Here is a 22,257-nt window from a genome sequence, read left to right as displayed (position 1 = left end):
CAATTTTAAATAAAAAAATTAAAATGATTTTTGATTGCACAATGTATAATGAAAGGACACGATTTATGAATTTTCGGAATCCTCGTAAAGAGAATCCGAAGAAGACTCTCACTCAAACAAGAAAGCTTTTCTCGCCACAGAAGCCAATGTCCCATCCCAAATATGAACATTACTAAAACTAAAACCAATGCTAGTGACTGTATCTGCCAAAAAGTTCTCTGTAAATATGATTCCACAAAAGTTGAGAGAAAAAAGTCACCAACAACTTAATATCTTATCTTCGACCATGTTCTCCGGCCGTCAAGGGCTTGATAAACTAATTAAATCTAAAAAATAAAAGAACACTTAAAAAGCAAGTTTTACGTTGCATGATTTCCGTGTTGATATTTCAATAAAACTGTAAATTCATTTGATTTATATAAACAAATAAACCGTCTTCAAATCAAATAAATTATTCTTAAGATAATCACTATAGAATACGAAATTGTTCTATAGTAAAATAATAACACATCAATAAGGACGAAGAATCATTTTCCCACCTAAAACTAAAGGAAATGTTATCCGTTGGTAATTAGTAAATTCCTTTGTGTTTTGGTGAATTATAAATTCTTCTTCTTCTTCTAGTGTTATTCACAGTAATAGTAAATTTTTTGAGTGATAATTTGCATACCCTTCTAGGCGGAGCCGGGTTATTTCCTCTTCATTTTCTCCCTTCTCCTCTCACATTTTTTCCTTTGTCTTTCTCTTCTATAAAGAATTTAACGTAAAATGTTAACGTGGTTTAATCGTAACTATTTAAATAGAAAATAATTAAAAATAAAAAGGCAATCCTCCTTCCTTTGCTCACACAAGTTCTTTTATTATTAGGAAAATTAACGAAAAGTTTAAAAAAAAAGTTTTAATGAAAAAGGACAAATAAATGTGTACTGAATAGTACAAGAAAAGATAAAAATGTGGATTTTCATGAAAAGTAAACAGTACTCGGAATGTTTCGTTAAAACTTCCTTATTTTTTTTGTTTTCTTCCTACTCTTTGAGGGAAACTCCTTTTTCTTTTTGGAGTGTATTATTCACACATTATTTTTTTATTTTTCACGTATTTTTTTTTAACTTTTAACAATAAATCAGATGAATTGAACAAAATCAAAAAACAAAAATTAACAACGGTACCAGAAATAAAAAGGGTTTTTTTTTTTTTTTGATTCCCCGATTTTCTTCCCGAATCCTGTGCTGGCCCGCACTGGAAAGCGGTCACGGTCATAACAATTCCTCGTGCGACGTGTCAGTGTCAACCAAAGCGCGGGACTCCACTAACTAACAAAACGACAACATTTCCAAAAACCAGGACAATTAAAGCAGGCAGGTCGTCTCCCGCTACGTGACCGCCGGCGGATTTTAGCAAAACCCACAAAAGGGCTGCGAAAGAGAGTTACGGGACAGTGTTAGCTCTCCACTCTCCGTTACTCTGCAAAAGCAGTGAAGAGAGAGCACCCAATCTCCGGGGCTCACGATTCTCGCGTTCTTCACCTTCCGCCATCTTCTTCCGGCGTCTCTCGCATTCTCGGCGGGAATCGGAATCAAAGGACGGAGCTTTCACGGCATGGAAGTAGAGGAATCCAATTCCAGCCCCCTCAATCATACCCCCGATGATGACCAGTCACCGCAGTCTTCCAAGAAATTCAGTCCCAGACGGTCTCTCTCCCTACCTCTCTCTCTCTCTCTCTCTCTCTCTCTAATATTTCTCTCTCTAAATTTGAAGGTTTGTTTTTTACAATGTGAATTTCTCTGGCGTGAATTTTTAGGTATCAGTCGGAGGTGTATGAGGTTGCGCGGCGGAAGAACACGATAGCGGTGCTGGAAACCGGTTCCGGGAAGACGATGATAGCTGTGATGCTCATCAGAGACTACGAAGGCTGCCAAACTATTAATTCAAGTAGTGGTGCCAAAAAATTGATTATTTTCTTGGCTCCAACTGTTCATCTTGTTCACCAGGTATTATTTCCTAATTTTATTCCTTTAAATTTTTGCTTTTTATGTGGCTAATGCGTCGTGGTAGGATGCCCTTATGCAATGTGGCTCATTGGTGGTCTTGTAACCTAATGGAATTATATGTTCTTGTGATTGCAGCAATTTAAGGTTATTAAAGAAAGCACAAATTGTAGAGTGGGAGAGTATTATGGAGCCTTGGGGGTGGACTCGTGGAACATGGAGTGCTGGGAAAAGGAAATAAATGAGCACGATGTAAGTTATCTTCGTTTTTTTGTCAAAAGTTGTCCTTTTTTTGATTGTTGATTGTTGAGTAATATTGAAAACTATCACAATCTGTATCGGTTCATGCTTCTTTTCAATGATTTGAGTGTTTCTTATCCTTTCAATTATTGCCGATAATGTTAGCAGCTAATTGATGCTTCACTTTGCTTAGTTTGTTTCTTTTCTTGCTAGTTATAAGAATCGCTTAATTTTCCTTCAGAGGTCATGTAGGCTCGTTTTACTTGCTTTACCCATTGTTGACGCCTCATTTGTTTGATTTCTAGCATATCGAGAACTTATTTAGAATGTGAAGAAAACAATTATCAGGGTAACTTTTCAAAACTATAATCCTCAAAAGACTGGAATTCATGCACCACATGTGATATGTTTAAAACCTTGTCACAAAATAGTATTCTCAATTTTTTGCAGAGCCTATTCAATTGAAGCATATTTGTTTTATATATATTATCCATTAGGTGCTAGTTATGACCCCCCAGATTCTTTTGGATGCCTTAAGAAATGCATTCTTGAGTTTGGAAGCAGTATGGTTGATGATTGTTGATGAGTGCCATCGGGCTATTGGGAACCATCCATATACAAAGATAATGAAGGTTAATTTCACTTTTGTGTAATGTTCTTTCAATTCATTTTTGCTATGTTTTGTCTCCTTTATTTCTTTTATAGTTAAGGGTTATCTTGACAAATAGTTTGTTGTGGTGAAGGAATTTTATCACAAGTCTAGTAAAAAGCCAAAGATTTTTGGCTTGACGGCATCACCTGTTATTAAAAAAGGTAATATATGGCTATTGTTTATCATTTGTGCTCTCTCTTCCTTCAACCCGTTGCTGGGGTTTTTGTATGTTCACTTTCTTACATGTCCATTGTTGAGTCCAAACCTACTGTATCACAAATCTTAGTATGTGCATCTTTATATACAACATTGTGCGTTAGGCATCTCATCCACAAAGGATTGTGAGGGGCAGTTATCAGAACTTGAAAGCACTTTAGATTCCCAGGTATACAGAAATATTCCAGTAATATTACTATACATGTATCAGTTACTGATGATAATGGTTTAATATCTTGAAATTTGCTTACACAGATTTATACTATTAAGGACATAACAGAGATGGAAGTATGTGTCACCTCTGCAAAAGAAACATGTAGATTTTATGGCCAAGCATGGTTTCCGTGTTCAGATTTGAAAGAAAAGATGAAAGCCTCTTGGTCCAAGGTATTTCTGCATTACATATATATTAACAAATTTACCATTCATTGTTAGCCTACTTTCGTGTGGCAAACTTGTGTGAATACTAACAAACTTGCATTGACAGGTTGATGCTTCATTGTCAAAGTTGCAAGAATCAGTAGAAAGTAATGTGAATGACATGGAGGATAAAATTAAGACATTGCGGAAACGAATGTCTAATGACTACACAAAGATCTTGTATTGCCTTGATGACCTTGGTCTCATATGTACTTACGAGGTATGACTGTAAGTATAACGCATCGGGTGAAAGGTGGTTGTTCTAGGAAAATTAAAGGACCGAGCTGTTGTCACCCTCAGACTGGTTTTTCTTTTCATTCTAAACGAATTCAAGCAGGTCTAATTGCATAATGTGAGCCTTAATGGACAGTTATTCTTCAGGTCACACCGAATAGTTTCTATGATACACATGGTGTGACCCATTACCGGGGTTTGTTGCTCTTTATTTACGACTCCGATTATAAGTACTCTTATATAGCCATGTACTGGGATATATCTTAAGATGGTAGTACAGGAGAAAGGTCACCTTGTTCTTCCCCAATTCTACTTTATGGTCTTTCCTTCTGGTTCTAATTATGAGAACATATAACCTTAATTCTTTTGTAGGCTGTTAAGATCTGTTTAGAGAATGCTCCGAAGTGCAACGAGGTGATTGAACTTTATAGAGAAGGCTCTTTGCAGTGCAGATGTTTTCTTGAGGAAGTGTTTGGTATAATTAAGGAATCATTTCTGCACGGTATGCCATTCTTTAGCTTTCTTTCCTAACTCTTTTATCAGCATTTATACCACACTGGTCTAACTTTATATTAAAAATCATCTGTTAATGATATGCTATAAAGTACTGAAATCTCTCTCTCTCTCTCTCTCTCTCTCTCTCTCTCCCCCCCTATATATATATTTATGGGTTAGGGTCCAGGGACACTCTTTTGACACATGATTTTGTGGGGCTCACTGCATAATCCAACTGTCTATCTTTATGTCTTACCTCAAAGGTCATGTCACCCAAATCCAAAACCACTGTTGGATTAAATTTAGTGTTTCTTTGTAGAACCGTATTCGTTCATTTTCTTCACTACAAAAGAATGTCTTAATGGATTTGGATTTGTCTAATTTTTTTACAAGGATGATGTGCGAATGATGTACTAAAATATAGACGGTTAGGATAGTTAAAATACCTTACAAAGTGTGTCAAAAGTGTGTGTCCTCGGATCCTAATCCTATATATATACTGTCTTTCTTGGTCCCTTTTCTGTTTGCTTTTGTTGTCTTTTCAATTATTAAGGACTTAACACTTTGCTTATTTCTGATAGTGTTTTATCATTGACATGCTTGAGAATGGATGAATAATGCCATTATTTTGCTGACTATGGTGTGGCATTAGATCATATGATTTTAGCTTTTAAGAGCACAAGATGCCTGTTCAACAATAATCTTGTTATGTTCAGTTAATAAGGACATAGCACTTTGCTCAGTTCTGATAGTGTTATCATTGAGATGCTTGAGAATAGATGAATAATGCCATTATTTTCCCAACATACTTTTTGTTGCCATATAGTTCTGATGATGCAAATAACTCCAATTTTGTTGTAGTAAAATGAGCTATTATTTCCTTCTATTGTCAGGTTCTGAAAATTTTTTGGATTTCGGGTTTGACTATTTGAAGGCAGTAGATGTGGGCTACATATCTCCAAAATTAAATGAACTTGTTCAAATTTTTCATTCTTTTGGGTAAGACAATACCTTTGTTGCGCAATTTCTTATCATTGCAAGTTGCTTTACAATCCATAATGTTTTATTGCAGAAGATCTAGGGAAGTACGGTGCCTCATATTTGTTGATAAAATCATCACAGCTAAAGTGATTGAGAGATTCATTAAGAAAGTTACCTCCCTGTCTCATTTTACGGTTTCCTATTTGACTGGAAGCACTACATCAGTTGATGCTCTGGCGCCGAAAATACAAAAGGAGACATTGGAGTTATTCTGCTCTGGGGCGGTATATGATCTTTTATTTTGTAGGAAAGGAACTGACTCATGAGAATTTTTGACATTTGCAAACCTGATACTCAATTGACCCCTTTTGAATAGGTCAATTTATTATTTGCTACCGATGTAGTTGAGGAGGGAATTAATGTTCTGAGCTGCTCCTGTGTGGTACGTTTCGACTTGCCAAAGACAGTGCGTAGTTATGTCCAGTCAAGGGGACGAGCTCGGCAAGATAACTCTCAATTCATCACAATGCTGGAGAGGTGAGGCCATCTCTTTATTGTTCCACTTTATGGGCATATGGGTAGTGGATAGATATATATAGAGAACCTTCAGTGAGTTGAAGATTTTCTCTGTAGGTGTCCTTATTGTGTGTTTCTCATGTATGTAATTATTTTCTGAATGTTCATAAAGTACAGGGGAAACAAGAAACAAAGGGATCAACTATATGAGATTGTCAAGAGTGAGTGTTTGCTGATAGATACAGCTGTCAAAAGAGATCCTGAAGCATGCATTTTGAAAGAATGTATTTTGGAGGAAACAAATATATATACTGTGGATTCCACCAGAGCATTAGTCACTGCAGATTCCAGTGTCAGTCTTATACATAAATATTGTGAAACGCTGCCTAGGGATAAGTATGCATCTGTAAATTACTTAGTACTGTTTCTTGAATTTACTGCTTAAAAAAATTAATTCTTATTGCACCCTTATCTGATTACTGTGTAACTTGTAACTTAGGTACTTCACTCCAAACCCAACTTTTCATTTCTCATATCTTGGAGGGTCTTATGAGTGTAAGATTACATTGCCTCCAAATGCGGCTTTCCAAACTTTAGTTGGCCCTGCATGCAAGAAATCTTCTTTAGCAAAGCAGCTTGTCTGCTTGGAAGCATGTAAGCAGCTACATCAAATGGGTGCCCTGAATGACCATCTTCTCCCAGTCATTGATGTGCCCGATGTGAAAAGAAAAGAGGAAGCTTCTGGTGCAGGTAGTTTTTCTGTACATACTATCTGAGAAAATCAGTGTCTGATTGTTCGCTGATGCACAATGAACTTAAGTTGCTTTTTATGGGTCAGTCATTCTTTGATTTATGTTTATGAATGATCACTTTCTATTTGTTTTCTATTGTGGCTTCAAGTCAACAAGTTGTTCCTTGGCCTAATGTTTGGTGTCATTTGCTTTAAATTTAACTGCTAAATGATATAAACTGGGCGGCCAAAATGTTTTGGTTATCACATCTGTATTCACTTTCTAAAGCAGCTTTATCCCTGTCTTACTGCAGCTTGATTTTTGTTTCAGCACCCCATATTGCATGTGGCTATGTGCTGATGCAGTTTCTGTTCATACTTTTCTTGTTCTCATCTTTTTAATTTAAATAATTGTATTTGGTCTTTAAAGGAACTACTAAAAGGAAGGAACTACATGGTACAAATGACATTCGTATGCTATCTGGAACTTGGGGGGAGAAACTTGATGGTGCTATTTTTCAGGCATATAAGTTTGACTTCTCCTGTAATATTGCCAGTGAGTTGTATTCTGGATTTGTTTTTCTCATTGAATCGAAGCTTGCTGATGATGTGGGGAATATCAAATTGGATCTTTACCTGCTTTCGAAGACAGTTAAGGCTTCTGTTTCTTCTGGTGGGGAGGTTCATTTGGATGGGGAACAGGTACAACTTAAGCTGTTGAACTCAAATTTGCTTCATTTTGTTGTAGTACTTACTGGAACTAGTATTTTCTTAACAGATGGAAAAAGCAAAGTGCTTCCAGGAATTTTTCTTTAATGGATTGTTTGGGAAATTGTATGGAACCAAATCAGCTAGAAAACAGAGAGAACTTTTACTGGAGAAAGAAACAAGAAAACTGTGGACTCCATCATGCTTGTATTTGCTTCTTCCGGTTGAGACATTGAATGATTCAAAAGATGAATCCTGGAGAATAAATTGGGCAGGGATCAATTCTTGTGTTTCTGTGGTAGAGTTCTTAAAGAGAAACTCGTCTTTGGGCAGTCACCAGTGTAACCTTGACACAGGGAATTCAGTTCCAAGTAGAACTGTCTCATCTGAGACTGAGTGCAGCAGTGCGGGGATAGTTCACTTTGCTAATTGCTCTGTTGATGTAAAAAATCTCAAAGATACGGTGGTGGTGGCTATCCATACTGGAAGAATCTACTCAGTTTATGAGGTTATGAGTAACACTTCGGCTGAGAGTCCTTTTGATGGAAAGAAAGACAATGTACCATCACAATATACTTCATTTTCTGAGTACTTCAACAAAAAGTAAGTTATTTTATACCTTGTGTGATGTTTTAGTGATATTACCGTACAATTTTCTTAATGATGTTAATTCTGTTCAGATATGGGATTGTGCTCCTATATCCTGGTCAGCCTCTGTTGCGACTGAAACAAAGTCATAATCCGCACAACCTTCTTGTGAACTTCAATGGTGAAGGTTTGTTGATTTACATGCTTGATCTTTTAGCAATATACCTTATTATTTTTTGTAACCACCCGTTCTTTAATTTATATTTGTATCTATAAAGTTTTTCATGAAACTGTTGTTCATGTCCCTTCTATTGTATTTCTCCATGTTCCAACATTGATTGAAGCAGAAAATTGGCCTAACAGTGCATATATGTATTATGTACCGAGTGAAAATACTATCTTAGTTCTGCATCTTCCACTCCCACTAGTTATTAAAACTTAAAGTTAGACAGCTGCTTCTGTGGTTTCTTGCAAGTAATGGTACTCAATATTATTATGAAGTATATCATTCAAAAGTGTGGTCTTGCGGATGGTGGGATTGGGTGTTTGACTTGTTGAGCATGTGGTCCTTTTACAATCAAATTAATAAATCTATCTGATGCATGTTGTTGAAGAGTAAATGGAGGTGACAAAAGGTTGTGGGTGTGAGTAATTTACTTGTTGCAGTGTTAGTTACATGCTATTGAAACTAGGTTAGCAATACAATGTGTTTTGTATGTTTGGTTGCTAATATTCAACTGGGCAGGTGGTAATGGTAAGACATTGCAATCTGGCGTTGTTATTGGAAAGCAGCGCATGTATGCTCACATGCCACCTGAGCTTCTAGTCACTATTGGTGTCCCAAGAGACGTTCTAAAGTCATGTTATTTACTACCATCATTGATTCATCGCTTGGAGTCCCTGATGCTAGCCAGTCAACTTAGAGAAGAGATTAATTATCATTGTAGCAGCTTTGGGATATCAAGCTCATTGGTATGTCATCTCTTTAGAGACTACGTGACTTGCCCTTTTATCATTCTAATAGAGTAATAAGATTTATCTGAATGATGTTTTTGTGATCAGATTCTAGAAGCACTTACAACACTAAGATGTAATGATGATTTTTCTATGGAGCGCCTGGAATTGCTTGGTGATTCAATTTTAAAATATACCGTGAGCTGCCACCTCTTTCTCAAATACCCCAAAAAGCATGAAGGACAGTTAACTAACTATCGCATGCTGACTATTTGTAACTCAAATCTACATAGATTGGGAATGAATCGCAAGTTACAGGTATTTCCCTTGTACTACATGCTGTCTATGGCTTATATTTATTCACTCAGGTACTGATGTTCAAGCTCATGTTGTACTGATATTCAAGCTCATGTCTTAATGGCTTTGCAAATTTTTAATAGGGATATATCCGTGATGGTGCATTTGACCCATGTCGTTGGGTTGCTCCAGGGCAGATTTCTCTACGACCTGTTCCTTGTAATTGTGGAGTGGAGACTTTAGAAGTACCTTTAGATAGCAAATTCCAAACTGAAGACCCAAAAGTTGTGGTTGGAAAGAGCTGTGATAAGGGCCATAGATGGATGTGTTCAAAAACAATCTCTGATTGTGTTGAAGCCCTTATAGGAGCATACTATGTTGCTGGTGGATTGCCTGCTGCCTTGCATGTGATGAAGTGGCTCGATATTGATGTAGAACTTGAACCTTCCTTGGTTGCTGATGCAATTATGACGGCATCTCTTCATTCGTACACCTCGAAAGCTAATGAGATTGCAGTCTTGGAGTCAAAGCTTCACTATGAATTTTCTACCAAGGGTCTCTTACTGGAGGCCATGACACATGCATCTGACCAAGAATCAGGAGGTGGCTACTGTTATGAGGTATACTGAGAGTTCTATGCGGAGTTTCCTTGATTGACTCTTTACCTTTTCACTTTTTTTTTTTTGTCCTCATATGGTTTACAACAATAAGAAGGAAAATTGTTGTGAGCTTGGAAACCGAAATTGACCAATCAATCTACTATGAAAATGAATCTTTGATAGATTATTTGTTTTACCTACAAGTAATAAATGACCAAGTATAGAACGAGAGTGAAAATTCCATATTACTTCTCTTAACTTCTTGAATTTTCAACAGCGACTTGAATTTCTAGGCGACTCTGTGTTGGACCTGCTTATCACAAGGCATCTCTATCACAGCCACACAGATATTGATCCAGGCGAGTTAACTGACTTGCGCTCAGCTTCTGTTAATAATGAAAGTTTTGCGCAAGTTGCTGTTAGACATGACCTCCAGCAGCATCTGCAACATGCATCGATGTTACTTCTAAGTCAGATAACAGAATATGTGAAGTCTCTTTCAGAACCTGACAATGGTACCACACTTCAAGGCACCAAAGGTCCTAAGGTAAGATCTCACTCAATGTCAAATGTTTTTCTCTTCAATACTTTTGAAAGGTTTCCTTGAGCTTTTGTTTTCAGGTTTTGCTAAAAGATTGAATGTCTGCTTCTTTTAGGCAGTCACCTTTTTATCTTTATTTGGTTCTTTCAGCTTTCTAATTTAAAATTTACGGTCTGGAGGGGTCCTTCTGTATACTTCCCATGTATTTTTGCCATAGTTCCTTTTCAAGTCAAATATCATGACTAAATCTCTATTGTTATCATCACTGTGTTACCATTGTCACAACGATTGTTACTACTATATTATATACTATTGTTTTTGTAATCATGAATAGTATCTGTGCAGGCTCTTGGAGACATGGTGGAAAGTATTGCAGGGGCTATTCTAATTGATACCAAACTTAATCTTGATGAAGTGTGGAGAATTTTTGAGCCATTATTATCTCCAATTGTGACTCCTGACAAACTTGAGCTGCCTCCACTACGGGAGCTGATTGAATTATGCGACTTGTTCGGGTACTATAAAAAAGAGAAGTGTACCAATAAGGGTGAAACAGTTCATGCGGAGCTGACTGTACAACTGAAAGATGTTCTGTTGACTGGAGAGGGGTGCGATCGGACTAAAAAAGGTGCAAAAGGAGAAGCAGCTCGTCGTTTACTCAAGAAACTTGAGGTTTGTTGGTTTTCTAAATTGTCTGTTAGTTTTTATTTGTTTGTGGGAATGAGAACCGAGAGGGGATCAGGAAAAGAAGGAAATTTATTCTAATATTTGCTTGTAACTTGATCCCAATTTGGAAATTTTGGCTCATGTTTCAAGCTGGGGCTCTGGTGTTAGGATTTCTGGGTTGTAGGGTCAAAGCCAGGGTTTCAAGGTCTAGGGTTCTGAGTCCTAGGTTCGGGATTTTTTGTTCACGTGTCTTGGTTCAGATCTGAGGTACCAAATTGTTGCTAATGAGTAGTCTGCTGCATCTCTCTGATTGTTCAGTTCCCTTCACTAAACGTTGTTAGTACTGTATTACTTTGTCATGGAACAGGAAAGAGGTATTTCATTTTCCAAGAAGAGGAAACTGGATGCTGACCAATTAGGTGATTCCTCTTCCCTTGACATCAACCATAAGGTCAGCGACCAAGTAACTGTCAAAGATTCTTCAGCGTTAATGGTCTATAAAAGGCGAAAGACAACTGAAATGCCTCTAGCTGTTCCACCAACTGGAGTTTCTCCTTCAGTAATTGCCAGGAAAACCTCTAGCCCCAACAATGCCGCCCCAGGTTTGCACCATTTATTCGTTCTCATTTTCTATAATTGAAGTGATCCCAAATTTTGAGATGATTTTGTTTACTCTGTACGAATTAGTGCAAGGATCCATGATATTTGACATTTTTGCATGATAATCTCTTTCTTCCTGTTTGTTCGAACGGGTGAAATGTATTCCAAATTGTATGATTAACGTTCAAAACTGTTTTTCACAAATGAATTGGTAAATTGATAGATCACTGGAATGCATAAAAGCATTTGCTTTTCTTAATCTACTTCATGCTCGCTGACAAGATCAAGGACAAGATCAAGGATTGCTTTAAGTGGCTTCATTTCTTTAGAGATTCAGATGGGAGCTATGGCTTATCATATGTTATTATTAAGCATTATGTTATTAATCTACTTCTTGCTCGCTGTGGGTTCTTTTATGCAGTCATTAAAGCAATCAACATGAAGAAAGGAGGGCCTCGATCTGCTCTTTTTGCTCTGTGCATGAAACAACAGTGGCCAAAGCCGGGCTTTAAAATAACAGAAACTCAGTCAAGGTTAGTCCATAACCAAATCCTACAAATCTACTACAAAATTGTGTTTTAGTTTTTATTATTTTGGCCTCACAACCGTCTTTCTTCCCGTAGAACTCCAATCACATTTGGTGAAAGCTCAACCAAGTACTTCAACAGTTTTGTCGCACAAGTAACCTTGCACATACCCAACTCCGGCGTCATTGAATGCACAGGAGATGCTAGACCTGACAAGGGGAGTTCAGAAGATTCTGCAGCCGTCGTCTTGTTTCAAGAGCTTCAACGGCAGGGAAGAGTTGTAATTGGTGGCTGATAAGATATCTTTTTCCGGCTAGTTTCATAATTTAAGAATCGGAGGGTTTAATAATTTTCGAATCCACCATCCCAGTTATCTTTGTTCTTATGGAGCAGTTGGGATCTCGCATTGCCATGGATCCATGGAGCATAGTTTATCTCAATGTAAGTGGATTAACATCACCAGGAATAAAACTGTAAATTATGTGCTGCCTTTACCCCCTTTTACTCTCCTTTCTCTTACTCTATGTACTTAGTTTTTATCTTATTTTATTTTACTTATATTTCGGGTTAGTCAGATGCTTGAAGATGAAATTACTTTTTACCGTCTTAACAAATTAAGACGTGAACGCTGTCTTAACCAATTGACCGAACATAGTATCAAGTGATCTTTGAATTCCAACATGTCGCGTATCTGACTCTTTATAAAGTAAAAGCAACCAAGGTAATGAGACTTGGTATTTCGGGATATTCATGTATCAATTCATATGTTTTCTTTGGTAAAAACTACAAATGTTGGGGGAATTTACTCATCCAAAACTTGTTACGCACACAAATTTTATACATTTGAAGTAGCTATAATCTCGTAAAATCCTATATAAAGAAATAACTATTATTAGCACTTCAAAAATCTATTAATAAGGACGGCAGAAGTTTCCAAATCATGGCCTTGAAGAACTTTAGTTTGAGCCCCTTCAAGACTTGGAGGAAGTGAGGGGAAGATGATCTTTAGGCTCTAATTAACAGCTCATACACATTGCTGCTGTTCTCTCCGTTGACGCGCTTCAACATTTCAAAACTTTTACGACTGCCTAGAAAGTCAATCCGCCTAAAAATTGCGTAACCGCGTTCTTCTGTTTCTTTACTGGAGTACACCGATCGAAGCCGATCAGCATGCCTTGAATCTGTGTGTATTGCAGACTCTATTTCAAGGGCTGACATGTTCTCCTGCAGTACAAATACACATGAGATTATAAGACTTTCCCAACATTAAGCCGGTGACACAGGAATCCGGAGGGGAATGTCTTATTGTGTACCTGATAAAATGCATAGATATGATCCAACACCTGCAAGCATGTGAACCCGTTATCGCTGACAAATGTTCTAGAAGATGGCCCCATCTCAGCAAATCGGTCGACAGGAAACAGGATAGTAAGAAAATGGTTTTTGAATATCAATTCAGATTTCTCACTGCAGACAAATACAGAAGAGAGAACTGGTGTGAGATTATATGACAAGTTGGGGAAATTAGTTTTCATTTGGGAGTGGGAAGGAAGGAGATCAACAACCTTTCCTTGAGCGGTCTGGTTAAGTTTGCAAATGAAGCTTCGGAATCCTTTCCATCACCTTTTGCATCAAAGAATACAGATGTATGATGTTCGCTACCATCTTCAACACTGACACTTTCGGTGTAGATTGAAGCCGTTGATGTTGGTTCAGATATTGACCAGCAGATTGAATCCAAAAGGCTGATAGGGGTTATTGGACGCATTGGCGTTTGGCAAGTCTGCGAGAAAAAGGCACATAAATAAGAGGGTTCACCATGAAATTTTTTCACAACAAATGTAACGAATTCACTTATGAGGCACTAAAGAAGAAGCATAGATTGATCAAACACCAAAGAGAATCCAACAAAATTAATCTTTACCTGCATATGAAGGCCGCGACGATTTCTGACCCCAGTTTTAGCAGAATTCACAATCTGTTGTCTCTTTTCATGGCTTGGTTTATTTCTATAAACTTGAACATCTTCAGGGACTTTTCCCTCATCTGTTTCCTATTAGATAAATAAAAAAATATTGTCAAAATACGAACTTGGGCATACCAAAATTATATCACTACTCATCCATTGTGTAGAAAGATACCCCATCTGCAATGCCATTCTGCAACTCTTCAAGCATCGTACCAACTTGTCTGGCCAAATCTGCAGACATGTGCACAAGCCGTTGCACACACTTCTCTTTGGCTGTTTTCAAAACCCACAGTGGCTGCGGCACATCAAACACCAATAAATTTCATCGTACTAGAAAAAGTATCAAAGCACTCCTGAAATCTCTAAATTACGAGTGATTTCATCAGTTGTCTACGATACAAGGAGGAACAATACGAAGACAGCCAAAAGTTATTATATTGTAAACAGTGCTGATTCAAATAAACCAAAGAATGTCTTGCAGGACTCACTGTAACGATATTGCTTGAATGGCCAAGATATTTACGACTAGAAGACCCTTCGCACACTACATGACTGGCTTTACAACCAACAAACCATTGATCTACAAATGTGGCACCCTCTCTACTAGCAGCCTCCATAACCTTGCAAAACAGACAAAACGGTACAGGTAAAACAAGGATAACAAAAGACTAAAAGAGAAGTTTGTGTTTCAAAAGAAACCAGGCAACTTTTGCCTAGAAATAACTTTACCTTTTTCCTCAGTTCAGATGAAATGTCTAAGTCGACATACATGGAGTGACCAGACAGAGTAGAGTGACTAGAGTCAGTATTTCTGGTAGACTCTCTTCCGGGAAAGGAAAAACGTGGTTCTTCAATCGTGTCCAACTGCTTGGCTCCACGAACACCAACAGGAAGACAAGTGTTTTCCGTGCCAATTAACCCAACGAACCTATTCAACTCATTTAAACGCATACCATTCTCCCCAAAACTGTTGATACTGTAAAGTGATTCACTCAGCCTCACTGCAACACACAAAAGCAAATGGATTTAGACTGACTAATCAAGTAAGAATATATACCAATACCAATAGAGCGTTTCTCGCCAGACCAACGTAAAACTTAAGAAATGAAGGTAGCATGTAAGTAAGATGGTCTTTTTTACCATTCTTCCTAACACTATCCACAAACCATCCAATGGTAACAATAGACAGACCATTTTTTGATCCATGCTTCTGAGCATGCTCAAACTTGCGTCCACCGAAGCTGTAAAACTAGTTAAAGATTGCACTCAAGCCTTACAATTTACACAAATAATAACACCAAATGTATCAAAACACTGATAAATTTCTCCCAAATATTAATATACAAAAAAACAAAACAAAAAACGGAAAGTTCGATAATTTCGAAAATTAAGGATATTTGGACCACCAAATGGGTACATTGAGGATCCAACTGAGTGCTATACTGGCCACTTAATCTCTCAGTTGCTTCCTTGACTTGTTTCCTTGCTTCTGCCAAAGCAACAATGACAATTATTAACAGCTACAAATTCTAAAAAAATATAAATATGAAAACACATTCAATCCATCACATTGTCTTCTTTTACCTTTGGATAGGCCAGTAACGCAGATAACAAGGCCGGCAAAGGGTCCGCCGCCTGATCGAGCCACCGCCTCCGACCCAACAGAGGATACGGCCGGCGATGCTGGCTCAAATGGTTGCAGAGCTTTAGAGGAAGGCAATGGAGATGGTAACCCAACAGACAGCCAAGAGCAACCATTGCTCTTCACCACTTCCACTCTTCCACCGGTACCGCCACCCATTACAAATTCACCATTACCCACCAAGTCTCCGTTAGACTTTCCGATAAAAAATGTAAATAAATTTTACAGACGGTGAAATTAACACCAGCATTCCATGAACTTAGAAAAAACTCAGAAAAATCTCAAAAGGGTAAGTGGAAAAAAGGACAAAGAACAAGAATTGATGGGTGCGCGGGAAAAAAAAAGGGTTTTTGAATGAAGTAAAAATTGAGCAAACCCAATTGAGAAATGGAAGAAATGATGCGACCTCAGCAACGAAAATTGAAGAAAAAAATTGCAGAGATGGAGGAATAAGAATCTTATAGGAAAGGGAAGAAGATAAAGCAAACAAAGTGGTTGGCAGGCAATGAGAGGAAGAGAGAGATATTCAGAGAGGTTGCAGACAAAGAGTGAATTTTGGGTTGGGAGACTGCACAAGTAAATTCGCTTTCGAACACAAAACAAACGGAATGACTGAAAGAATCTGAAAAAGATGGATTCTTTAGGGGGAGAGAGAGAGAGAGAGAGAGAGCGAAAAAAGAGAAATTTTGAATTACGTGCCGTTTGTTTAAGATTTTGAGTATTTACTTACTTTATTTGCTCTCTTTTTAGCAAAGTTTGGTTCGAGGAAACGGGAATTGCAACGCAAATTGCAAAGAGAATTCAAAGTGCCAGCGAGCCTTTGGTCAAAACGCTTTTTGTTTTCTCAATTGGGCCTGTGATTTTGTTTCATGGGTTGGCATCTTTTTATCCGATATGTCCTTGTAGTGGTATATTTAAATTAATTATATGAGTTTAATATTATAATTTAGATTGATATATTTTTTTTTTTTTTGTATTTTTTGCTTACAATCAGTGTACATCAAAATATAACTCTAGTTATACAACTTGCACATTCTTTTTTATTTAGAGATGATGGAATACCACATTTTGTAGACTATAATCATCTTTCTATTAGACTTATAATTTAGATGTGGTTTATAAAGCATGATTTTTTTGCATTTTTCTTATCATTTTTGGTCATCGTATTGAACAAAAATTAAATGAAAACAATAAAGATGCGTAAGAAATTAAATATGATGGTTTAAATAGTACCAATTTTCGCATAAATTAAGCCACTTAATCAAGATAATATTTCGTTCCGTTGTATTGGAGTTCAAATTTCCTAGCTAATGTTTAAAAAGAATTGACCTCGGTTCTAGGCATTTGGTGGGGGATGCTGTAAAATTGTCTATAAAAACTAATGCACAATATTTCGATAGCATTGGTACCACGGCTGAAAGAAACAATGTGGACAATTTGCGGTCATTATTGTTTTGGTGGAAATTCAATAGCTGTCCTTTCGGATGTCAATCATTTTCCACGAATTGATTGACACTGATTGACACCTTTGGCATTGGGAGAGATTTTCCGATTGACGAAAACACTATCCGATATATTAAACATCATAATATAAGTAGTTGAAAATTTGAAATTTTTTTTCAAACTCACTTGTATTATAATATTTAAATATCAGATCGTGTTTTTAGCACGCTAAAAAATTTCTCTGGCTTTGGGTCATCTACAAGTTGACCCCAAATTATTTAATGACCAAACTCTAATATGAACTTAAGTTTAGGGATGTAACGTGCAACCAAATAAATAATTTCATGATTTGACTCCATGATGGTAACCACTGAGATGAACGATTAGTCGTGTCATTTTAGTTTGTCTACAATTATTATGATATCATGGATGATGAGTTATAACAACACAAAAACAAGTGCTACAATTAGTCGTCCACACGCTTATCTTGACTTACGGTTTCCACAAACATAAATGGCCAAAATCAACCTTCCGGGTGCGCATGCGCTACTAAACCGAGCATTTAAGCTATGAAAGTGACATTATATAATCAACACGAGAACAAGGAACAAGAACATACTTGGATAATATTAACAGAAAACATGGCAACCTGGTAAGTAACTCCATAGGAATCAAAGAAATGGAGCAATACACAAAACCATACAATGCAGGTTCAAAAAAATGGGTCAAAAAATCAAATGGGGTCTTTCTTCTTTTCCTATCGCTTTGGAGTGAGGTTCGGGTTGAAGAAAGAGAAGCGAATACAGGGCACACCAATCATATCGAACACCGCAATTCTCAATGAATCTCAGGCAAGCAGTGGTAGTCGGCAGCAATATGGTAGTTATCAGCAGTCAGTCACTCAATCTTCTTGGAAGTATAGAATTTTTTTACAATATCCGATTTCAATTTGCATCCACGAGAGAGAGCTTCGAGGACCATGTCGTCAATTTTTTGCTCCTCCTTCTCATACACGTAGAAAACTATGAAGGCAGTGGGAACTCCTGGAACAATAATAAAACAAAGACACTAAGGGTCAAGGCAGGGCAGAAAGAAATTTTTTGATGCCTAAACTACCAAAGGATGAGTGATGTCAGTCCAAAGAAATATTAAAGTACCCCCCCATGACCATCCAACCAAGTCCGTACACAGCTAAATTATCCGGTGTAAGAATCATCAAATGACGGGTTCTTTAAAATTTACACCATATCCTGCTGAGACTAGTTCACGAACAGCTTATCCCAAAAACAGGCAATTGGAAGAAATTTAAATACCATAAATTCAATGTCCTAAACATTGGTTTGTTCATTAATTACCCAAACCAGTTTTTCAGACTTCCAAACTTCCCTTCTATTTTCTAGATGAAGTTTAATGATTTTCTATATAAAACTGGACCGAATTTCAGAATGTCAGAACTTTTAATATGGTTCAAAGTTCAAATAAAATCCCAATGCCTTGAATTCTGCAAGTGAGTGAAAGAGAGAAGGGAGATACCTATAACATATAAGTTCTGAAGTGAAAACGCTCCAAGGAAGCTAAGAACCAGTAGGGTGAGAGTAACCTACAACATCACCAGTAAATATAAAGTATACGTCAGAAAAGAAGAGAACAAAAGGACGAAGAGAGCTGCAACTCTACAAATTACTAGTATATGCATTCTGCACCTCTTCAGGCACATTCTAGGCCAGTTTTGGACCTTAAAAGTAATGCATCAATGCAATATGTGAACTTATACACTATCAAAAGAATATATAGCTGGAAGCACAAAAGAAGATGGGAACGGCAGATAGATACCTTAAGGAACAAAATCCCATCATTTCCCTTGCCAAGAGATTTCAATGTTTTAACAGATGCATTCCATGATGAAGCCACAGACTTGGCAATTTGTTGCGACGTCTCTTCTGATAAGTGGAAATGTGATGACTGAAGCTTCTCAATTTTGTATCCTAATCTGGAGCAGTGACATTTTTTTTGCAGTTAGAAGTCAGCTTCACTTAATTATGAGAGACGAGGAAAACATCAGTTTTCAAACAGAGCAGCTAAAGAATATGAATAGAAGAAGGGGCATAAACCATACATCTTTTCTGGTAAAACAGCATGAATGAACACGAATACTGAAGCTACCAGGAGAACCTTTGAAAGCATAGTAATAATTGTAGATCCAGGTACAACGAAGTTGTAGTAGATTGCAATCAAAACAAATAACGCCTTGAAGGTCTGTTTTTTATCCTTCCAGAGTAACGTGTCAGCAACTGTCAAAACCATAAGTGCAACACATGAGTGCATGTATACTTTTATTTTGCGCATGCTGAGTCAATCATAAGATGTCATTATGCCTGAATTTAGTTAACTTATAAAAAACATAGTTCAGTTAACTTATAAAAAAACATCAAAGTAAGGTGAGTAGAAACTGAAGATTCATACCCGTTCCGCTTCCAAGATATATTGACGCTTTAGATGGCCCTCCTCTTTTCAGTAGATGTTCAGCCCTCAAATGTGGGTATGCCTCGATTGTCCTTTTCAGACCCTCCTGAATAAAGTAAATAACAGTGTATCACAAGAAAGTACTTTATCCAGAATTTGAACATAAAATGCACAATGACAAGATGAGAGTACTTAGACCTTTTTAATTACTAAGTGCTCACCAATAGGAGATATAAGTTTAATGACACATTCAGTATTCTAATATAGCACAACCAACATCCTAATCACAGGTTCAAATGTTCAAGGTGGTGAAGGTGTGAAAGAGAAGAATATAAATGTTGGATGACCCACCATCTAGAGTGCTCAGCGCAATTCTCTTGTATTAACCAAAGGACTTATCACTCTTTTTATGAAAAAATATTGAACCTGAAGTGATACGATGGGTGTGTAGCCAATTCGATCCTGTGCCTTCGAACATTTAAAAGATCGGGTGCAAGAGAGGAGTCTAATTCTCGAAGGGGTCAACTGTGGAACCTTCATCCCATATGGGCCTAACAGCTTATATGTCAACTCCACCATATGTGCAATTGGCATCACAACAAATGCAGGGATTTTTATTCTTGGCCTGCAAACAACATTCATTCAGGGAAAACAAAAAAGAAAGAACTTGAACAATCATTATAATAGGCATTGAGGAGTATGGTGATTACATTTAAGGTCTGCTTAAAATGAAAGGATTACGAAAAGGAAGTACCTTTCATAACCAAGACCTTCTAGAATAAGTGAAACAAACTCCCAAAACTTGATAGGTTCCATATTGGTTATAAAATATGCCTGCACACGCAGTATCTTTTTAGGCTTTTAGCTAGAAATGCCGTCTCCAAGTAGTTTAGCTTGACATCAAGCAGACATGCAAAGTAAGTTTCAAAAAAGCATGACCATCCCATGTTTTAGAGCAAATATAAGGTAAGAAAACAGTGAAGGAATGACTCAGTAGAAAAGATAAATCTTAGTCTTACATCTACAGTCAGATAATTCAATGAAACTTTGACAGTTTATTCCCCAAAAAGCTTGCACTTCCCGAAGCATGCAAGGCTCTCTTGTGAGCTTCAGAAAACGTATTGAACCAGTATCCAACAAATCTTTTTTATGGTAGTAAATAAATCAATGCAGTTGAGTAATTAAATCCTCTCTTTATTTCATCATCTATAATACTTAACAGCCCCTCACCCTCTCTTATATTCATCCCAGGTGTCAAAAAGCTTAATAATATATTGGTACCTGCCCCGCCGCTTTATCTGCAACTGTCCCTTCTGATGCAAGAGCTCGCTCTGCACATATATGCGCATGTGCCACATTTTCAACATATGTGAAATCATAAATGTTGTTGCCATCACCAATGATGTACTGTTCAATTGAGATAAAGAGGAGAAAACAATGAACATCAGATATCGTGAAAGAAGGTGTTAACTGATAATGGTGTAAGGGAGATGCAAGACTAAAGTAACAAGACCACCACTTACTTACCTTGGATTTCCCTGCCCTGGCAGCAACTACCAAAGACGGAACGAGCAACCTATCACCAGGTCCAAAAATGCTGCTAGGGCGAATGCAACATGTAAGAAGCCCCTTAACACCATTTGCCTTGATCACCAATTCTTCTCCCTGAGCTTTCGTCGCCGAATAGAAATCATTGTGCTGAAACAAGTTACAAAACACAACCCGTACTCAAAATCGTAGTGAAACATTGTGTTTCTTACATCACTGGAAATTCATTAACAAATACTAGTACCTTAGGTGGATATGGCAACGACTCATCCCCGTCAACAATCCCATGAATCCCATCGAAAACAACACTCGGGGAGCTAGTATAGATTAGTCTCTTTACTTTCAGCTCAGTACAAGTATCAATCACGTTCTGTGTTCCTGAACAAGATCAAAGCATAGTTTGAATAAAACTAAAAAATTGCATCAAACCCCAAAAACACACTCCAAGTATCGATCAAATCAATTGACTAAACCCGAATTACGAAAGTATTTATTGACCTAAACCAAATTTGCTAACAACAAGAAGTAAAATTCACCATTGTGATTGTGTACCTTCTACATTGACCGAGTGGTGGAGCTTGTAATTGTTGATGGACGAATTGGGAGCCGCCATGTGAAACACAACCTCCGCACCTTGAAACGCTGCAGATCATATCACGCTAAAACAAATCAGCCGCCATTGATGCAATTCCAAGATTTGGACGAGAAAGAAAGCTGACCTTGAAGAACTTGGCTCTTGCTGCGAAGGTCGAGGGACACGTACTGGGCGCGGCCGGAGCTCAGAGCTTCGGCAAGAATGCCGTTCTCCTCGGAAGGTTCTAGATCGACGGCGGAGCCCAGGTCGGCGATTCGGACCCGGAACACGTCGTATCGGATCAGCATCTGGACCAAGTGACGCGCCGCGAAGCCTCGGCCTCCGGTGACCACGCACCATTTTTCGTCACCGGGCATTGTAAGAAGACGACGGTGATCGGTGGAGGTGAAGGTAATGAGGATCGGAGTGAGAGAGAGAGAGAGAGAGAGAGAGAGAGAGTGGGAAGTGTGAGTGTGTGAGAGAGTCAGCTAACAGACGAAGAAGGTGACAGAAATTTACGGAGGAAAACCAGAGGAATCTAGTTGACGGTTAGACCTGCCATTCGGCCCAAAATAAACTTGGGCTTTATTTCGGCTTGGGCCAAAATTGAATTGGGCTTTGGTATTAGGCCCAATTATAGCTTTTGACCCAAAAATGAAACATTGT

The 22,257-nt window shown here is 37.7% G+C and overlaps 3 protein-coding genes across 5 annotated transcripts; 1 reads left to right on the top strand and 2 right to left on the bottom strand.

The window, feature by feature from the left end:
• The first annotated feature begins 1,373 nt into the window (after nucleotides 1-1,373).
• On the top strand, nucleotides 1,374-12,444 carry LOC103949659 (endoribonuclease Dicer homolog 3a). 3 transcript variants are annotated; one of them, XM_018648054.2, is made up of 25 exons: nucleotides 1,374-1,691; nucleotides 1,802-1,991; nucleotides 2,127-2,240; nucleotides 2,726-2,860; nucleotides 2,972-3,041; nucleotides 3,201-3,265; nucleotides 3,352-3,483; nucleotides 3,584-3,736; nucleotides 4,123-4,252; nucleotides 5,139-5,244; nucleotides 5,321-5,510; nucleotides 5,603-5,763; nucleotides 5,920-6,138; nucleotides 6,242-6,492; nucleotides 6,903-7,174; nucleotides 7,251-7,783; nucleotides 7,861-7,955; nucleotides 8,514-8,740; nucleotides 8,831-9,040; nucleotides 9,163-9,639; nucleotides 9,896-10,165; nucleotides 10,505-10,831; nucleotides 11,193-11,427; nucleotides 11,847-11,958; nucleotides 12,049-12,444. In XM_018648054.2, exons 1-25 carry the CDS (start codon nucleotides 1,600-1,602, stop codon nucleotides 12,245-12,247), a joined length of 4,965 nt encoding a protein of 1,654 aa, XP_018503570.2. In that variant the 5' UTR covers nucleotides 1,374-1,599; the 3' UTR covers nucleotides 12,248-12,444. The 3 variants fall into 3 exon arrangements, with proteins under 3 accessions (XP_018503570.2, XP_048444486.1, XP_018503569.2); XM_018648053.2 differs by having other exon boundaries at nucleotides 1,375-1,691; nucleotides 5,318-5,510; XM_048588529.1 differs by lacking the exon at nucleotides 5,920-6,138 and having other exon boundaries at nucleotides 5,318-5,510.
• A 215-nt stretch (nucleotides 12,445-12,659) lies between these two features.
• LOC103949658 lies at nucleotides 12,660-16,304 on the bottom strand. Its single transcript, XM_009360770.3, has 10 exons — nucleotides 15,506-16,304; nucleotides 15,319-15,410; nucleotides 15,062-15,164; nucleotides 14,651-14,922; nucleotides 14,410-14,541; nucleotides 14,094-14,216; nucleotides 13,877-14,005; nucleotides 13,518-13,735; nucleotides 13,266-13,419; nucleotides 12,660-13,176 (listed from the first exon to the last, which is right to left on the bottom strand). Exons 1-10 carry the CDS (start codon nucleotides 15,720-15,722, stop codon nucleotides 12,958-12,960), a joined length of 1,659 nt encoding a protein of 552 aa, XP_009359045.2. The 5' UTR covers nucleotides 15,723-16,304; the 3' UTR covers nucleotides 12,660-12,957.
• Nucleotides 16,305-17,891: 1,587 nt separating this feature from the next.
• Nucleotides 17,892-21,983, bottom strand: LOC103949660 (3beta-hydroxysteroid-dehydrogenase/decarboxylase). Its single transcript, XM_009360772.3, has 12 exons — nucleotides 21,737-21,983; nucleotides 21,570-21,659; nucleotides 21,262-21,395; nucleotides 20,997-21,167; nucleotides 20,751-20,876; nucleotides 20,224-20,303; nucleotides 19,896-20,094; nucleotides 19,470-19,575; nucleotides 19,123-19,297; nucleotides 18,840-18,996; nucleotides 18,540-18,606; nucleotides 17,892-18,049 (listed from the first exon to the last, which is right to left on the bottom strand). Exons 1-12 carry the CDS (start codon nucleotides 21,966-21,968, stop codon nucleotides 17,904-17,906), a joined length of 1,683 nt encoding a protein of 560 aa, XP_009359047.2. The 5' UTR covers nucleotides 21,969-21,983; the 3' UTR covers nucleotides 17,892-17,903.
• Nucleotides 21,984-22,257: the final 274 nt, after the last annotated feature.

The sequence above is a fragment of a genome, unplaced genomic scaffold (assembly GCF_019419815.1).
Source record: "Pyrus x bretschneideri cultivar Hongxiangsu unplaced genomic scaffold, Pyrus_bretschneideri_v1 Contig28, whole genome shotgun sequence".
Taxonomy (NCBI): domain Eukaryota; kingdom Viridiplantae; phylum Streptophyta; class Magnoliopsida; order Rosales; family Rosaceae; genus Pyrus; species Pyrus x bretschneideri.
The sequence above is the reverse complement of the archived record's forward strand: the minus strand, read 5'-3'. Positions and strand labels throughout refer to the sequence as shown.